The sequence below is a fragment of the Daphnia pulex genome, chromosome 12 (genome assembly GCF_021134715.1).
Source record: "Daphnia pulex isolate KAP4 chromosome 12, ASM2113471v1".
Classification (NCBI taxonomy): Eukaryota; Metazoa; Arthropoda; class Branchiopoda; order Diplostraca; family Daphniidae; genus Daphnia; species Daphnia pulex.
The window spans coordinates 7,046,869-7,061,826 of NC_060028.1; the positions used below are offsets into that span (position 1 = coordinate 7,046,869).

Consider the following 14,958-nt stretch of genomic DNA (forward strand, 5'->3'; position numbering starts at 1 on the left):
AAAAATAGATCGCCGAAGTTTTTTCAAAGTGAAATGAGTTCTTTCTCAATTGAATTACTGTTAATGTTGCATTCTGGCACTTTGAAAAAACTTCGGCGATCTATTTTTGTTTCATAAGTTGAACATATGAAACAAAAACCTTTTGTCATTTTAAACACTTAAGAAAAAAAACAGGTTTCACTTTTGCTGCTGACAGCCTGACAGGTTACAGTACATGGCCTTACGGTGACTATCGTTTGGATCAAGCAAAGTCTGCAGCAAGTTTCGGCTATCCCCCGCCATGGTGCGCACTAGTCGACTAGCCGCACGACTTTTCCCTCTACTTACACGAACCAAATGGAAAAACCTCTATACCTCAAATTTCATGAAGTCACCAAAAGGTGTTTACAAGGGGCCTTATGGCGGATAGTCCCTCTGTAAATTCCTTATATCTAGTAATGGGGTGGTCCTAAAATTATGATGTTATATGCAAAAATACTTAAGATAATAATTTACAAGAATTTAAAGTCGTTTGTTAATTTATTTAGTCGTTCTAAAGTTAGCCTATTCAGCTTTTAAATAAAGCCGATTCTGCAATAGTTTACCCAGCCGCCGCCGCATTCAAGCCGCGTTATGTTATGCGGCGGCGGGGGTACTCTATCACTCTGACGCTGCGAACGTCAGTCGAGTTTGTTGCTAGGCGACTAGTTTCGTCTGCAAGACTTCACAGCTGATGACAACTGTCATAATAAACGCCCTTCTAGTTGGATATCTGAAAATATCGAAGCTCTGCTGTTTATCGGTAATTATCACTTTCATCTGTAGACCTATACTTCAAACTTGAATTTTCATTAATTATTCTTTCAAAACTGTTTCTATAAGTAGTCATCGTCTTCTGCTGCTTGAAAAAGTTAGATTTTTCTTGAGTTTTGCCGATTGGAACTCCTATTTTCTCTGCATCTCAGTGTTGAAATGACGGACTCAAAATATTTCACAACCACCAAAAAAGGTGAAATTTTCGAGTTGAAATCGGAGTTGAATAGCGAGAAGAAAGAAAAAAAGCGAGAGGCAGTAAAAAAGGTAACGATTTTTTTGGCTTTCCAGCATATTTGTAACTGTAAACCATTTTTACACTTTAGGTTATTGCATCAATGACTGTTGGAAAAGATGTATCAGCCCTTTTTCCTGATGTTGTAAACTGCATGCAAACTGACAACTTGGAACTGAAAAAGTTGGTGTATTTGTACTTGATGAACTATGCAAAAAGTCAACCAGACATGGCAATCATGGCAGTCAACACTTTTGTCAAGGTTGGTTTGTCTAATGAAACACTACAATATCCCGGTACCTATAGTCATCAACATACATTTAATGCATAGGATTGTGAAGACCCCAACCCTCTTATTCGAGCTCTAGCAGTGCGAACAATGGGCTGCATCAGAGTGGACAAGATTACTGAATACTTGTGTGAACCATTAAGAAAATGCTTGAAGGATGAGGATCCCTATGTCAGGAAAACTGCTGCAGTCTGTGTGGCCAAATTGCATGACATCAATGCTAGTCTGGTTGAAGACCAAGGATTCCTTGATCAGCTAAAAGGTTGAATTGCTTAAGAAAACAAATCTACCTAAAAGTTAAAAACATAATTACTTATTTAAAAATTTCAGAACTTTTGAGTGACTCTAATCCAATGGTGGTTGCCAATGCTGTTGCAGCTTTGTCTGAAATAAATGAAGCTTCCAGTAGTGGTGTTCCACTTGTGGAAATGAATACTCAGACTATTAATAAGCTTTTGACAGCTCTTAATGAATGCACAGAATGGGGCCAAGTTTTCATCTTAGATTCTATTTCTAACTACAGTCCTAAAGATGAACGAGAAGCCCAGAGTATCTGCGAGCGAATTACTCCTCGTTTAGCGCATGCTAATGCTGCCGTTGTTTTAAGTGCTGTAAAAGGTACGTGTCGCTCATGATTCTTTAATTTAATTTTGTTTAACCTTGTGTCGTTTTTTCAGTGTTGATGAAACTGATGGAAATGATGGCACCTGATGCAGACTTTGTGGTTAATTTGAGCAAAAAATTGGCTCCTCCACTTGTCACACTCTTGTCGTCTGAGCCGGAAGTTCAATATGTTGCATTGCGGAACATAAACCTAATCGTTCAAAAGCGACCAGATATTCTCAAAAATGAGATGAAGGTTTTCTTTGTCAAGTACAACGACCCGATTTACGTCAAGTTGGAGAAATTGGACATCATGATCCGTCTCGCCAATCAATCCAACATCGCACAGGTATCACGAAAAATGTTATTTTGACTATTCAGGCTATTGAAATCTAATCCAATTGTGTACTAGGTGCTGTCAGAGCTTAAGGAATACGCCACAGAAGTAGATGTCGATTTCGTTCGTAAAGCTGTGCGGGCTATCGGCCGATGTGCTATTAAAGTCGAACCATCGGCTGAGAGATGCGTTAGCACATTGCTTGATCTAATTCAAACTAAAGTGAATTATGTTGTGCAAGAGGCTATCGTCGTAATTAAAGATATTTTCCGTAAATATCCCAACCGCTATGAGAGCATCATTTCCACCTTGTGCGAGAATCTCGACACGCTGGACGAGCCTGAAGCCCGAGGCTCTATGATTTGGATTATTGGAGAATACGCCGAACGTATTGACAATGCTGATGAGCTTCTCGAAAGCTTTCTTGAAGGGTTTCAGGTACAAACATTTTATTCTCCGCTCACGACTTTTCGATTCTAAATTTGTGGTATATTAAGGATGAGAGTACCCAAGTCCAGTTGCAGCTGCTAACCGCCATTGTCAAGTTATTCCTCAAGCGCCCTGCTGACACACAGGAATTGGTCCAGCAGGTGCTGACGCTTGCCACACAGGTAAATTATTTTCCCCTCCTCGGTTATATTTGGACGATTGACTCATCTATGTATTAACTAGGACTCGGATAACCCAGATTTACGTGATCGCGGTTTCATTTACTGGCGTCTGTTGTCAACTGATCCGGCTGCAGCACGAGAGGTGGTACTGGCAGACAAGCCACTCATTTCCGAAGAGACGGACTTATTGGAACCGTCATTACTTGATGAGCTTGTCTGTCACATTGCTTCACTGGCCTCAGTCTATCACAAACCACCTTCCGCTTTCGTCGAAGGGCGTGGTTTGGGCTCTTCTCGTCGTGCTTTGCCTACTCGCTCTGGATCACAAGATATTTTAGAGTCTAGTCCATCGCATGGAGAGCGTTCCGGAGTTATTCCTACTCAAGAGTCATTGATTGGCGATCTTCTAACGATGGACCTTGGTGGACCACCAGTAGCATCTTCAGTTCCCGCAGCTCCATTCGCTTCATCTGGGCTGGATTTGTTAAGCGGAGGCTTGGATGGATTGCTTAGCGATAGTCCATCAGTGCCACCGCAACAAGCCGCAGCAACAGCAGCACCTTCTGTTGGTCTCCTTGGAGACATTTTTGGGCTTGCACCTTCCGCATCAGCATCGTACATCGCTCCGAAGCAGGTCAGTACTGTTACTATTTGCATCGGTGATCAGACTTGTCATTTCATTCGATTTGATTTTATTTTACAGATGTGGTTGCCAGCTGCTCGCGGTAAAGGCCTAGAAATTACGGGCACTTTCTCTCGTCGCAACGGACAGATTCAGATGGAAATGACGATGACAAATAGAGCTATGCAACCAATGATTCAGTTCGCTGTTCAACTTAACAAGAATAGTTTCGGCTTGGTTCCTGCCGCTCCACTACATGTAGTGTCACCGTTGGCACCCAACCAGTCTTATGAAGCTGTGTTGCTTCTTAATCCGACGGGCCCTGTCCAAAGAATGGAACCTCTCACCAACCTTCAAGTGGCCATCAAGAACAATATCGACGTCTTCTACTTCGCAGTTGTTATGCCGATGAACGTCTTCTTTGCCGAGGATGGACAAATGGACAAACGTGTCTTTTTGTCCACATGGAAGGACATCCCTGCTGCCAATGAAGTCCAGTACACCATCAACAACGTGAATCTTAGTGCCGATGCCGTATCATCCAAAATGCAGCAGAATAATGTTTTTACTATCGCAAAGCGTAACGTTGAAGGTCAAGATATGTTGTACCAATCACTTAAATTAGTTAACGGTATCTGGATCCTTTCCGAGCTGAAGATGCAGCCCGGCAATCCGACACTTATCCTGGCAGTCAAAACTAGAGCACCAGACGTTTCTACGGGCGTCAATACTGCGTTTGATGCTATCCTTCACAGTTAATTGTTTTCTTCTACTATATTTTTCTCACTCTCATTATTATTGTCTTCATGAACCAGTGTAGAGAGGTTTCAATTTTGAATGTCAGTTGAGCTTAGCTTTAACTGTTTTTTCATCTTCACCCAACATTCCTTCTGTGCTTTTCTCTCCTGTACTTTCCTTCTTTTAGCTGTTAATGTTGGATGGAGCGTAATATTTCTGTTTTGTGTCTACTTGGCATATACATTGTGTTATCGAAATTATTGTTCTGCTTTGTAGTCTAGCCAGTTGATATTATGAATATGGCCGAGTTATGACTCAGTAATTATTGACTTTTTTTTATTGAGTGGGTTTTATTGATTTGTTTCAACAAGCCTGTTCTTTATCGTCGTTCTCACCTGGGGAAAAGACCAGCTCCACCCAAATGGTGGACAGGCGGCAGCTTTCACGTTACTTCGCAAGGTTCTAAAATCCGGTGAAATTTTAGCGATAATCATCATAATCATTTACCATTCATTTCAGGTTGGAAGTTGTCCTAAAATATTTCGCAAAAAATGCTTTTTTTAATGGGAATAGTAATTTTACTTCTGACTGTCTCACGATATCATCGTCAACTGCAAGACAAAAACATATCCTGCGCAATGGTTGAAATCAATCATGAAATTTTGTCTTTCTACCAGACCAAAACCGGATAAAGTTCAGGTAAATTTTAGATTTTTGTAAATTATTGGTTTTCCTCGAAACTTTGAACTGAAAACGACCTAAATTTCACACGGGGATCACGGATGTGTGGTTTGATCTGAATACAGCTCAACATAACCACGGCATAGCTTCTAGCTTTACCAAGGTAAATCTCTCAGGGAAATTTTTAATTGGTTCGTAGGCCTATTGTTCATTGGTTCTGTATACTACATGGTAAAAACGCTAGCCGATTAGTCGATTACCTTTAATTTAAGAGGGTCATTGAACGTTCCGTATTTTATTTGCGGTTTGATTTCCAAGGTTCACTCTTCTGTGAATGTTAATCAGTTTCATGAAATAACTTTTCCCTTGATGATCGGGAAAAACAGTGATTACAACTAGGAATTAGCAAGCAAGGACGCGGCTATAGCGGTGCTGGGTTGCTTCCTCACCCCGCCCTTGCTTAACCTACTGCTGTATTGCCATCTTTACGACCTTGGAACTAGTCGTTCTAGAACGCTTTTCCATGAACCATGATGCACCACCCATGGGATTTTCTCCACCTTCCTCTGAAATTAGTACTGTATAAAGTTATTGCTATGTATTCCGTTTAGTGTCATTCGTTGCTGTGATGCACTGCTTGACGCGTTGTGTCCGTACGTCAGTCTCTGCGAATCCCAATAATTCTCCTGAATTGGTTGAAAACTTATTCGCAATTTTAAAAATTAAAACATATAAGATGCCTAAAGTGAAGACAGTCATCTCACTTTCATCACAGTGTATTAACCGTATTAAGAGCAGTTTAATAATTTACTATTTTCCAATTAACTCGAAACTTTTAAAAACATGGAGGGGCAGGCCATTGTCCATCCAGCAAAGGACTGACACCGAGCCCGACATCAATCCTTTTCAAAGAATACGTAAGTTACGATGATGCCAATGATATTTATTTCATTGATCAATCCTAATTAAATTTTACAATTAAACTCACGTATATTTAAACTGATGGAACATCTCTAGCCACGGTTCTTTCGGAGGCCATCATTCAGTCTCTTTGTATTCGCAAGTATTTGAAGGCCGTGAAACAGTACAACATCACGTTTCTCATTACAACCGAACTTCAAAAATTAAACGCTCCTAGTTACCACTATGATTATAAACAATTTTTGAATTTTTTCCCCAAACTTGAAAGACTGCAAGTATTAGTCTTGTGTTATTCAAATATTGGCAATGCTGGTTTGAAACTTATAGGGACTTGGTGCAAAAATTTGAGGTATTCAAAATTTGTCCTTATTTCGATTTTTTCTTGAGGTGACGTATAATTAGATCCTATTGCTGTTTGTTTGGTTTTTTTCTTAAATTTTTAATAGGATATTGGATGTAAATTCATGCAGTAAGTTGACGGACACTGGCATTGAATGGTTAGTTCTCAAACCAACCGAACTGGGTAAGACCCTTCAAGAATTGTTGGTGAACTGCGCTACTGTAACCAAAAGAGGAATAAAAATGGCTCTACAGAATTTTCCGGCTTTACAGGTTGTCGAAAATGACAATATTTTTGATGCCTTATTAGAGGAAGTGGTTCTGTCATCGTCGCTAGCTCAACCACACATTTTAAATACTTCTTTCGCTCGTCTAACAATTCTCCCTGCTGGAGAATATAGAAACGGTCAACTGGAGTTGGTGATGCAATATTGCCCTTTGCTTTTCGATATCGGTATTATTGTTAAGGAGGGATTAACAGACACTGATCTGTTGAGCTTAACGAAGATGAAGAACTTACAGATACTCAAATTCATGTTGCATCCGTCCTCAACTGGACAAGAAATAACCTTTGACAAGGGCCTTGCTCCAGTGCTAAAGGTAATCGGGAGGTCGTTAAAAGTCCTAGACATCTCGTACTTTGAATTCGTTGACATTTGGACCGTCGTCAGGTTTTGTCCCAATTTAATTTCCTTGACGTTCGACAATCAATGCCCAAGTTTAAGTGCCTTGTCTGAAAACGAAATTATTAATAGAGAACGCAATGAAAAAGGGCGGGTTATTTTAGAAGATCTTAAGGTTCTGCGATGCGGCTTCAACCTTTCAAATGACATTCTGTTTGATTTATTATCTTGTCCTTTACTAGAGATGGTTGACATTTCATTTTGTGACGCGCTCACTGACGATTTGTTACAAGAAGTCTTGGCAATTGGCTTCTTAAAAAATCTTAATTTACTACATTTAGAATCCTGTCATTTAGTGACAAAGCAGGGACTAGATGCACTAGTGTTGAATGACAATCTTCTTGAACGAATAAGTTTGTTTTTTTGTAGAAAAATAACCCATCAAAATGTTCTTGATTGGCACAGCATCGCTCGTCAAAAAAATTGGAAATTACGTTTAGATTATGAGAATTTGGATTCTAAACCTATTAGTTTAATTTTTGCGTAAATTTAGGCTTCTAAAATAATGCACAGCGCATATGCAGAGACGTATTTATAACGCACTTCCCTGAGAGATTTACCTTGGTAATGATGGAAGGCTATGCCATGGTTATGGGCCCCAAACTGTTTATTGAGTTGTTCGTTTTCATCGGTAGGGACTTTCTTTTTTCAACTTTATCTAAATACGCTCCGGAAGAGAATATTACTTATCGGTAATTAGTGCTGGATTACATACTGTGTATACCATTTTTTTTTTAATACTGGATTATCACCATAATTTTCTTTATCTCCCTGAATGGCTGAATACATACATTTTACACAAACTAATCGCTGTAGTGTACAACCGGTTCCACAATTCGTTTGTATTTTGTAACAGATATTACAGAGCTGTTCTTCAGAAACTTGCGGAATTAAACCATATATCTGGACTATTATATAGACTGCGTGTTGTTTGCTGAACCTTCTAAAAGAAATTTTACGATGTGCAAACGAGCCATTATAAATAATCCCTACTCGAATATCCCGAACACGCAATCAAGTTTAATCTTTTTAAAAGGTTTAGGGCGAGGAAGTTTTTGTATCGTTGGGAATCAATAAAGTTTTTCATAAATTAATAAATAAATTTCCCATTTCAATTAATTTCATGCAAACACGAACTATATACCGATGTGATGAATATTAATAACACTAATTTACAAATAAATATTGTGATTACAAATTGTTTATTAACATTCTCACTTTCGTGGACAGTTACGCTGTTAAGATTAGAACATGCACTTCTCATTTGACTAATTCATTTATCTTCTAAATTTAGAGTATATTTATTTAGAGTAATCGTATTTACTGTTTGCCTAAGTTAAATAGTAGCCCATTGGCTTTTTTTTTACAGGCTAATCGATTAAAAGCAGGTAATAAAGGACTACTGTTAAGTGAGGCTCACCTGTATGGTATATCTGATGAAAGAATCCCAGAGTTCATATCTGGCTACTAACCAGTTGCTATCTAGCCTGTGCCGGAAATGACAAGAACTGAACTTGAAAAGAATTAGGTAAACCGGATAGAAGATAGCTCTTCCACTGGAATGATTGAATGGAACAGGATTATTGGAATATCAGCAATACTTTTTCCGCAATAAATGGCGATGTCACGCACCGTTGGATTTATTGTAGCAAATTGTGATTGGAATGAAAAGTACTCCCGCAAATTGAGTGTGACAATTTCCAATCTTATTGTATATCGTAAACAATAGCTGAATGAGTATAGGCGTTTCCTGTCGACAAACTTCATCGGGTGTGGTGGAGGGGAAAGCAGCTTTCCCGAACAATAGCAACAATACAGGAATTGCGTGATCGTCGGTCGTTGTCCGCGGAGAAAATGTGAACAAACAGAATCTAAACTCAATTGCCGCTACGTGTACAATACGTGACTTGCACGCTTTCGCTTCATCCCAACTTTCAATTAATCGGTTGAAATTAATCATCTGGTTTACAAGGAAGAAGAGCGAATCAATCGGTTTATGGTTAAATCATCAATTTGATTTTCGAAAAATCGAAAAATTCTGACTTTCATAAATTTTCGCTATTCTAGCGCATATTATATAACTGTGAATACGTAAGAGGAAAATAGAAGCTTAAAAGTCTGAAACCCGCACCACGGTACCAAGCAACTATAACTAAACAAATTACCTTCTTCCAACTGTACAACTAATTGCCTAGTTAACCAGATTTATTTCTCCGCTGACGATTACTTTGCAACATCGAACCGGTTTGAACGTTTTTTTGCAGAAGCCAAGCATGGACAGATAACGTTATTCTTACAATCGTTCTAATTGTACTGCAAGGGAATATTTCCACAGCATATGTTCGCTCAAGAAGAATGTTAACATAAACATTTTCCAGATTCAGGAAGAAAGAAAAAACTGGCTCTACTTCCTATGTATATTCCAGATCATGCGCTTTGTTCTCCTTGTGGCTTGTGTACGTTAGAGGTCAAACCCGCGACATGAATTTTGATATTTTAGGTTGCATCATTGTTTGCAATAAATTCAGAAAAAAGGTTATACTGTAGCTAATTAAAATTAACTGTATTATTCCAACACAAAGATGTAAGACTATCAAAATGATTTGTGTATACTTAATTCACTGTGTTAGAGTGTATAATTGGTATTGGCAAAAATTACTGAAATAGTCACCACGCACCAACAAAAATTCAAATACTTTTTTAGGAAGTCGAACATCATTATTCGCATAAGGGAATCGTCTACTACATCAAACCGTCGACGAAATAAAATATTTACACTTTTATATTTGAAATCTGACATCCATCATCTGACATCCATCATCTTGAGAGCCCATAGTTCAAACGACAACGACTGAGACAAATGTCGGTTGGCGACAGTATAAATGAGAGGGAAATGTACAGATAAGGGAAGAATACTAGACGGTTTATGAAGAGAAATCTTGAGAACAGGACCCCCAATAAACTAGGGTCCTTTCGAAAAAGGAACTTTAGTGGTTGTGTTTTAACATTTGCCTATGATAGCTTCTCTTCCGGCACACAAACGGGAAGAAAGCGAGTCGATAATTGATGGCTCACGCCGAGCTCGAATTATTCTCTTCAACGTCACCGGACGCGGTCGGACTGACACCGTCTCGTGGCACTGAAACGCCATTGATGGTGACATCCAGCGGTTCGCTGATTGTCAAAGACAATAGACGGAGATCGCCAGTTCGACGGATTGCGCGCGGCGGAACCGGCGGTTTGATATCTCCCGAATTGGATAGCTGCGGAGGCTCTTGCTGGGCGAAAACGGAAGCGGGAAGCTTGAGCGGTGCTTTTCGTTCGGACGGATTCACTCGACTTCGCAAATGTCGACACTGCTCGCCGATGAAATCCTTGACGATCTGGTGAAAGTAGTAGAAATACAAAATGGTGCCGCTGATGCAGACGATGGCGAAGAGCAGCGTGGCCAAAGTGATGATGATTCCGATGTACGTTCCCGGATTGAAATAATTGGAATAATACACGGGTTGATCCCATTCGGGAGTCGTCGGTTTCCTTGTTGTCGTCGTCGTTGTTGTTGCCGTCGTTGTTGTCGATTCGGTTTGCACAGGTGATGTCGACGTCGTGGATGTAACAGATTGCGGCGTTTTGGTTGGTCGAGTGTATCTCGACGTAATAGTTCCTCTTGTTCTTGGTTTGAGAGTCGTCGATGTTGTCGTTTTCGGTGCAGTTGTAGTCGAATCGTGGGTGCCGTCTTCGGTAATTCTGATATCGGCGCATCCTACGTTTATGCAAATTTTTCTGTGAATTTACATTCATTTGATATAAATGTTATTGATGAATAGTTTACCGAAAAACTGCTCTTGAGGTCCGCATCCGACCTTCTCCGTTCCGTTAGGGCATTTGCCCCAGTTGTTGCCGGCGAAGTAGCGCCATTGCAAGACGCACTGGCTACACGTTAAACCCTCGGGTAATTTATAAGTTGAACGAAAGACGACATTATTCCCTGCCCCTGGGAAATACCTGTGAAATCAATCCGTAAAAAATTGGAACATAACTCGCACGATTTCATGTGGAAAACAGAAACACGGACTTATTGTTTTCAAACTTTTCATTATTTCCTAAATGTATAGTTATTACGATGAGGCGTCAAGTGACGTGGTATATGGTATTCTACTATCGGTAACACACCCGGCAGCGAAAGAAATTTTGAAGGGAAAACGGTAATACTGTTCAATTGAAAATGAATTTAGGGAAATCGGTTCGTTTTCGTTAAACGCGAAGTCTTGTGGCGAGACTATATGAAAGCTTGAGAATGTCACGCTCGTTAAATGGCCACGACTTTGCGATAAGCGGTGCTGCTGTCCACGCAAAATAGTTCAACGAAAAGAGGCCATCACCAATTAAAAGCTCATCTCTCGTTTTTTTTTTTTTTTTTTGTGGCAATTTAATTAAGGAGAAAGAAAAAGATGCAACAGTACTGAAATTGTTCAAAGCTGCTGCGCCTGAAAATGATGACATTTTAAATTTTTTTTTTTTCACTTAGAAAGTGGAGAGAAGAAGAAGAAAAAAGAACCTCAATCGATTCGCATGATGAGTTGACGACATATATAAACAAAGCACGATATATGCCTACAGCGAAAGCCATTTTTGTTTTAGCCGTAAGGGCTTTTTGAAGAGTGAAATCATGTTCCAGCATATCAAATGTTGAAAATGATTTTCTTTAAAACTCGGGGAACAGTGGGAATATAAGATTAAAGTTACGAAACGGAAGGCGAAAGGTACTTTGGTGCGGTGACTTAATTCACTAGAACCATGAGAATTTTTCAACGAAATTTTTTTTCAAGTGTTACCTGTAGCTATGGGCGTCGGCTCCTTCGATGGCAACCCTTTGCAGCAGGTGTCGGTCAAAACACTCGTCCGTTTCCGGCTGTTTAGCTAAATTGTGCTCACATATGCGGAACTCAAAGTAGCCCTGATGATTGGCCGTCAGCTCGACTCCAATCTCGATGTCGGCGCTCATCTTGTAAGTCCGAACTACAACTCCCTGGCCGTAGCGGCCACCGTGCTCGTGCGCGCGAGGCTATAGAACCGTGAAATAAAAATTTCCCATTCGTGAAAGAAATTCGGTAATAAAACAGAAAAAAAATAAGAAAAATAAAAAAGCCAAGAGGCCACAGTTCATCAGCATAATAATACCGGATACGAAAGAATAACGAGAGAATTGAAGGAAAGAATAAAAAAAGAAGATGGATTGGATTTGTTTCCGCTTTCTATAACGCGCGGCTTGACTGCTTTCTTCGAATGTATACCAGACAGCAGACTACTAGGGGTGTAATAGAAGTCGGGAGTTCCGCCCGACGACGGATAAGGTTCAACGGAAGAAAAACACAAAATAAAAAAATTGATGGGGCATATAGTAGCTACTGTAAGCAACAAAACAACAAAATGATGTCACCGAATTTAACCAGCAATTGAGGCCAGAAAATAATTCTCTGCTGCTCTCAATTCCCGGCAGCAGTCTCACCGCCATAACAAGCCATTTCGACAGAGTCAAACACCCAAACAATAGATGGGAAATGTTGGGTGGTGATTCAGGGAACGGAGAGCGCTGGAAGGTGTTTATACAGTGAGCGCAGTGCGACTAGACCGCAAAGTTTTAAACGCAAGTGTTGAGAGAAGAAAAGGAAAAATAAGGAATCTTTCACCTAAAATGGTGTGTGTGAACTTACCTGGGGCAGATCCCATGCGTCTCCGCACACTCCGCATTTACCGCCGTTACGCTGGTGTTGACGGTTCCATCCTCCGCAGTAAGCTTCACTGTCATTGTAATCTTTCTCCGTGGAAAAACCGTACCTACAACGATCATCAAAAGAATTTAATTGTCACTCAGAAACGTCTCCACTACTGGTTTATACAATTGAATTTCGACGACGTCGGCTATTATTCTTCCCCCAAAGTTTGGGAAATTGGAAAGCCGAATTACATAATAATAGACATTCGCCACAATATAATCTCAGCCGTCTACAGATCACAGATCACAAGACTTAGTTAATTGTTTCCTACGTGAAAATATTTATACCGTAATGCAGCGCACCATTCAATTGTAACGCTCAGATTTCACTGGCGAAAACCAATCGCCCCCTCTGAAATTCCATGGAATTAATCACCCAGAAATTTTAATCCCAGGCGAGGAATATAAGAATCTCAACAATTTTAATCCTCCTACATTTATTTATCGCAGTACCTTATTAAAAATAATTCCTACTATGAACGGGAAAAACCTGTACTGAACATGTTGATCTAGTTTTTTTTTAAAAAGATTGTTTTTTTCTTGTACCACATCTGTAATCGACCCGTAAAAATCCAGTATGAATCCCACACATATAGACCACGCAGATCAAGAACCTGAAGTGATAGATACAACGAAATAAGGAAACGGTGATATTCGTGACTATCGATTCTAAACGTCATGCTATCGACACATTACGGAAGTGGCAAGAAAAACAAAAGGCGGAAAACGTTATTTTACCTCCATGCGCTGGATCTTGACGGAGGCTCAACCAAGCGACCATGACCCTGCACTCGAGTGACCCCAATAGACGATAGGCAGATCGCCAACAGCATTATTAACCAACGAAGATGAAAAGGAGGGTGATGTTCTTGCATTTTTGCTTCTCAACTGTATTTCCTGCTGGGCACACTCTTATAACCAGACGGACAATAATGCAGAAATGGCCAAGTTCTGCTGTTGCTGCTGTCGTCTCGTTCAGGTTTCCTTTTGGTGCGGTTTTTCACTGACGAACAACTCGGCAATCTGAATCCAGCACGTGTGTAAACATCACGCCAAATATAGGAAAAAAAAACAGATGCAGCAACACACACACACGCAACAGGCTCAGTTTTCCAATTCACGACCGATTCCAATTCTGTGCTGGATCTCCTTTTTCGACTCTACACGTTCACCGTGAATAAGAAACAAAGGCCAGCTAAAATAAAATTTACTCTGCAGAGTTGATTTATGCCACTAAACGAACTCGAAAGTATTTTGATGTGCGTGAGTGATAATAACGTTCGCCTGACGGTTGTTTGCCAAAAAGAAAAAATGTCTTCTTTGTGTCGAGTCGATGCGGTCTGACTCGAGCCACAGTTCGCAACTGACTGAACAACTCCGCTCTCGTACATTCAGCTCTTGAGGAGGGATGACTAAGGTAGTACGTTCGTCCATTTTTTTGTGTGTTTGGTAGGAGGTAAGGAAAAGAATTTGGGCCGGCAGGTAACGTTTCCTTAGCCCTCGGGGCTTTTGTCAGAGCTTGAGAACTCATCCAGACAAGATTGGAGTGTTACAATGCCTATGGTGCCTGGTATACGTATGCGTACACTGCTTAATTTTAAAACCGTATTCATTTCAGTATAGCAACAACTGTGTAGTGTAGTGGCAGTTGAGTTGTTGTGTAGAGAGACTGGCAGGTTTTCACTAATGTACTTTTATGGCCTTGGGCTGTCCATTTGATTAGTTCCGATCGCCAGGTGCGTGTATATACGTACGTACGGCAGAAAATTCGCCCCGCCCAGTAGTGACGAATGAAACAATGATATATAAATTTGTATAGGTTAACAAGGCCGTTTTTCGATATTATTTTTAAAAGAAACGACCATATACCTTTGTTGTATGGCGTCTTTCGTTGTCTTGGTAACGGCTGGACTAGGTAATTGAAGCGTTGGGACAAGACAAGAATTTCAATAAGCACATAACTATGGGGACCAGCTTACTTAAAAGAAAAGATAATTCCGTGGGTAAATGCCCTTGAACGGGCATTACACCATAATACAACACTTCCATCTGTTTTCATTGACCTTAACTTTTACTACCTCTTTAAAATCCTAAATACAACAAAGAAAGAAAAAAGAATTTGAGAATTTCACTGTTTTACGATGGAATCATCTGGTCGTGGTCGCTATACTTACATGTTCAATACGAATAAACGCGGATAAATGTTTCCAAGTGTTACCTGACCACTTCCTCATAGAAACTAATAAAAACTTGTGGATTCGAAGCTGCTGATGCATATATGTATCGGAAGTATCAGATTTCTGGAAATAGCTGTAACAGTTATATTGCAGC

The 14,958-nt window shown here is 40.1% G+C and overlaps 3 protein-coding genes across 4 annotated transcripts; 2 read left to right on the forward strand and 1 right to left on the reverse strand.

Moving 5' to 3' along the window:
• The first annotated feature begins 416 nt into the window (after nt 1–416).
• On the forward strand, nt 417–4,484 carry LOC124209901 (AP-1 complex subunit beta-1-like). 2 transcript variants are annotated; one of them, XM_046608140.1, is made up of 10 exons: nt 417–781; nt 865–1,059; nt 1,119–1,289; nt 1,359–1,578; nt 1,647–1,934; nt 1,994–2,268; nt 2,332–2,694; nt 2,754–2,867; nt 2,929–3,501; nt 3,571–4,484. In XM_046608140.1, exons 2-10 carry the CDS (start codon nt 952–954, stop codon nt 4,246–4,248), a joined length of 2,790 nt encoding a protein of 929 aa, XP_046464096.1. In that variant the 5' UTR covers nt 417–781; nt 865–951; the 3' UTR covers nt 4,249–4,484. The 2 variants fall into 2 exon arrangements, with proteins under 2 accessions (XP_046464096.1, XP_046464095.1); XM_046608139.1 differs by having other exon boundaries at nt 648–781; nt 862–1,059.
• A 134-nt stretch (nt 4,485–4,618) lies between these two features.
• LOC124209902 (dynein regulatory complex subunit 6-like) lies at nt 4,619–7,657 on the forward strand. Its single transcript, XM_046608141.1, has 3 exons — nt 4,619–5,825; nt 5,926–6,178; nt 6,276–7,657. The coding sequence occupies exons 1-3, from the start codon at nt 5,537–5,539 to the stop codon at nt 7,336–7,338; spliced, it is 1,605 nt and encodes a 534-aa protein (XP_046464097.1). The 5' UTR covers nt 4,619–5,536; the 3' UTR covers nt 7,339–7,657.
• Nucleotides 7,658–9,399: 1,742 nt separating this feature from the next.
• Nucleotides 9,400–14,359, reverse strand: LOC124209905. Its single transcript, XM_046608147.1, has 5 exons — nt 13,366–14,359; nt 12,566–12,689; nt 11,687–11,916; nt 10,684–10,856; nt 9,400–10,614 (listed from the first exon to the last, which is right to left on the reverse strand). Exons 1-5 carry the CDS (start codon nt 13,500–13,502, stop codon nt 9,923–9,925), a joined length of 1,356 nt encoding a protein of 451 aa, XP_046464103.1. The 5' UTR covers nt 13,503–14,359; the 3' UTR covers nt 9,400–9,922.
• Nucleotides 14,360–14,958: the final 599 nt, after the last annotated feature.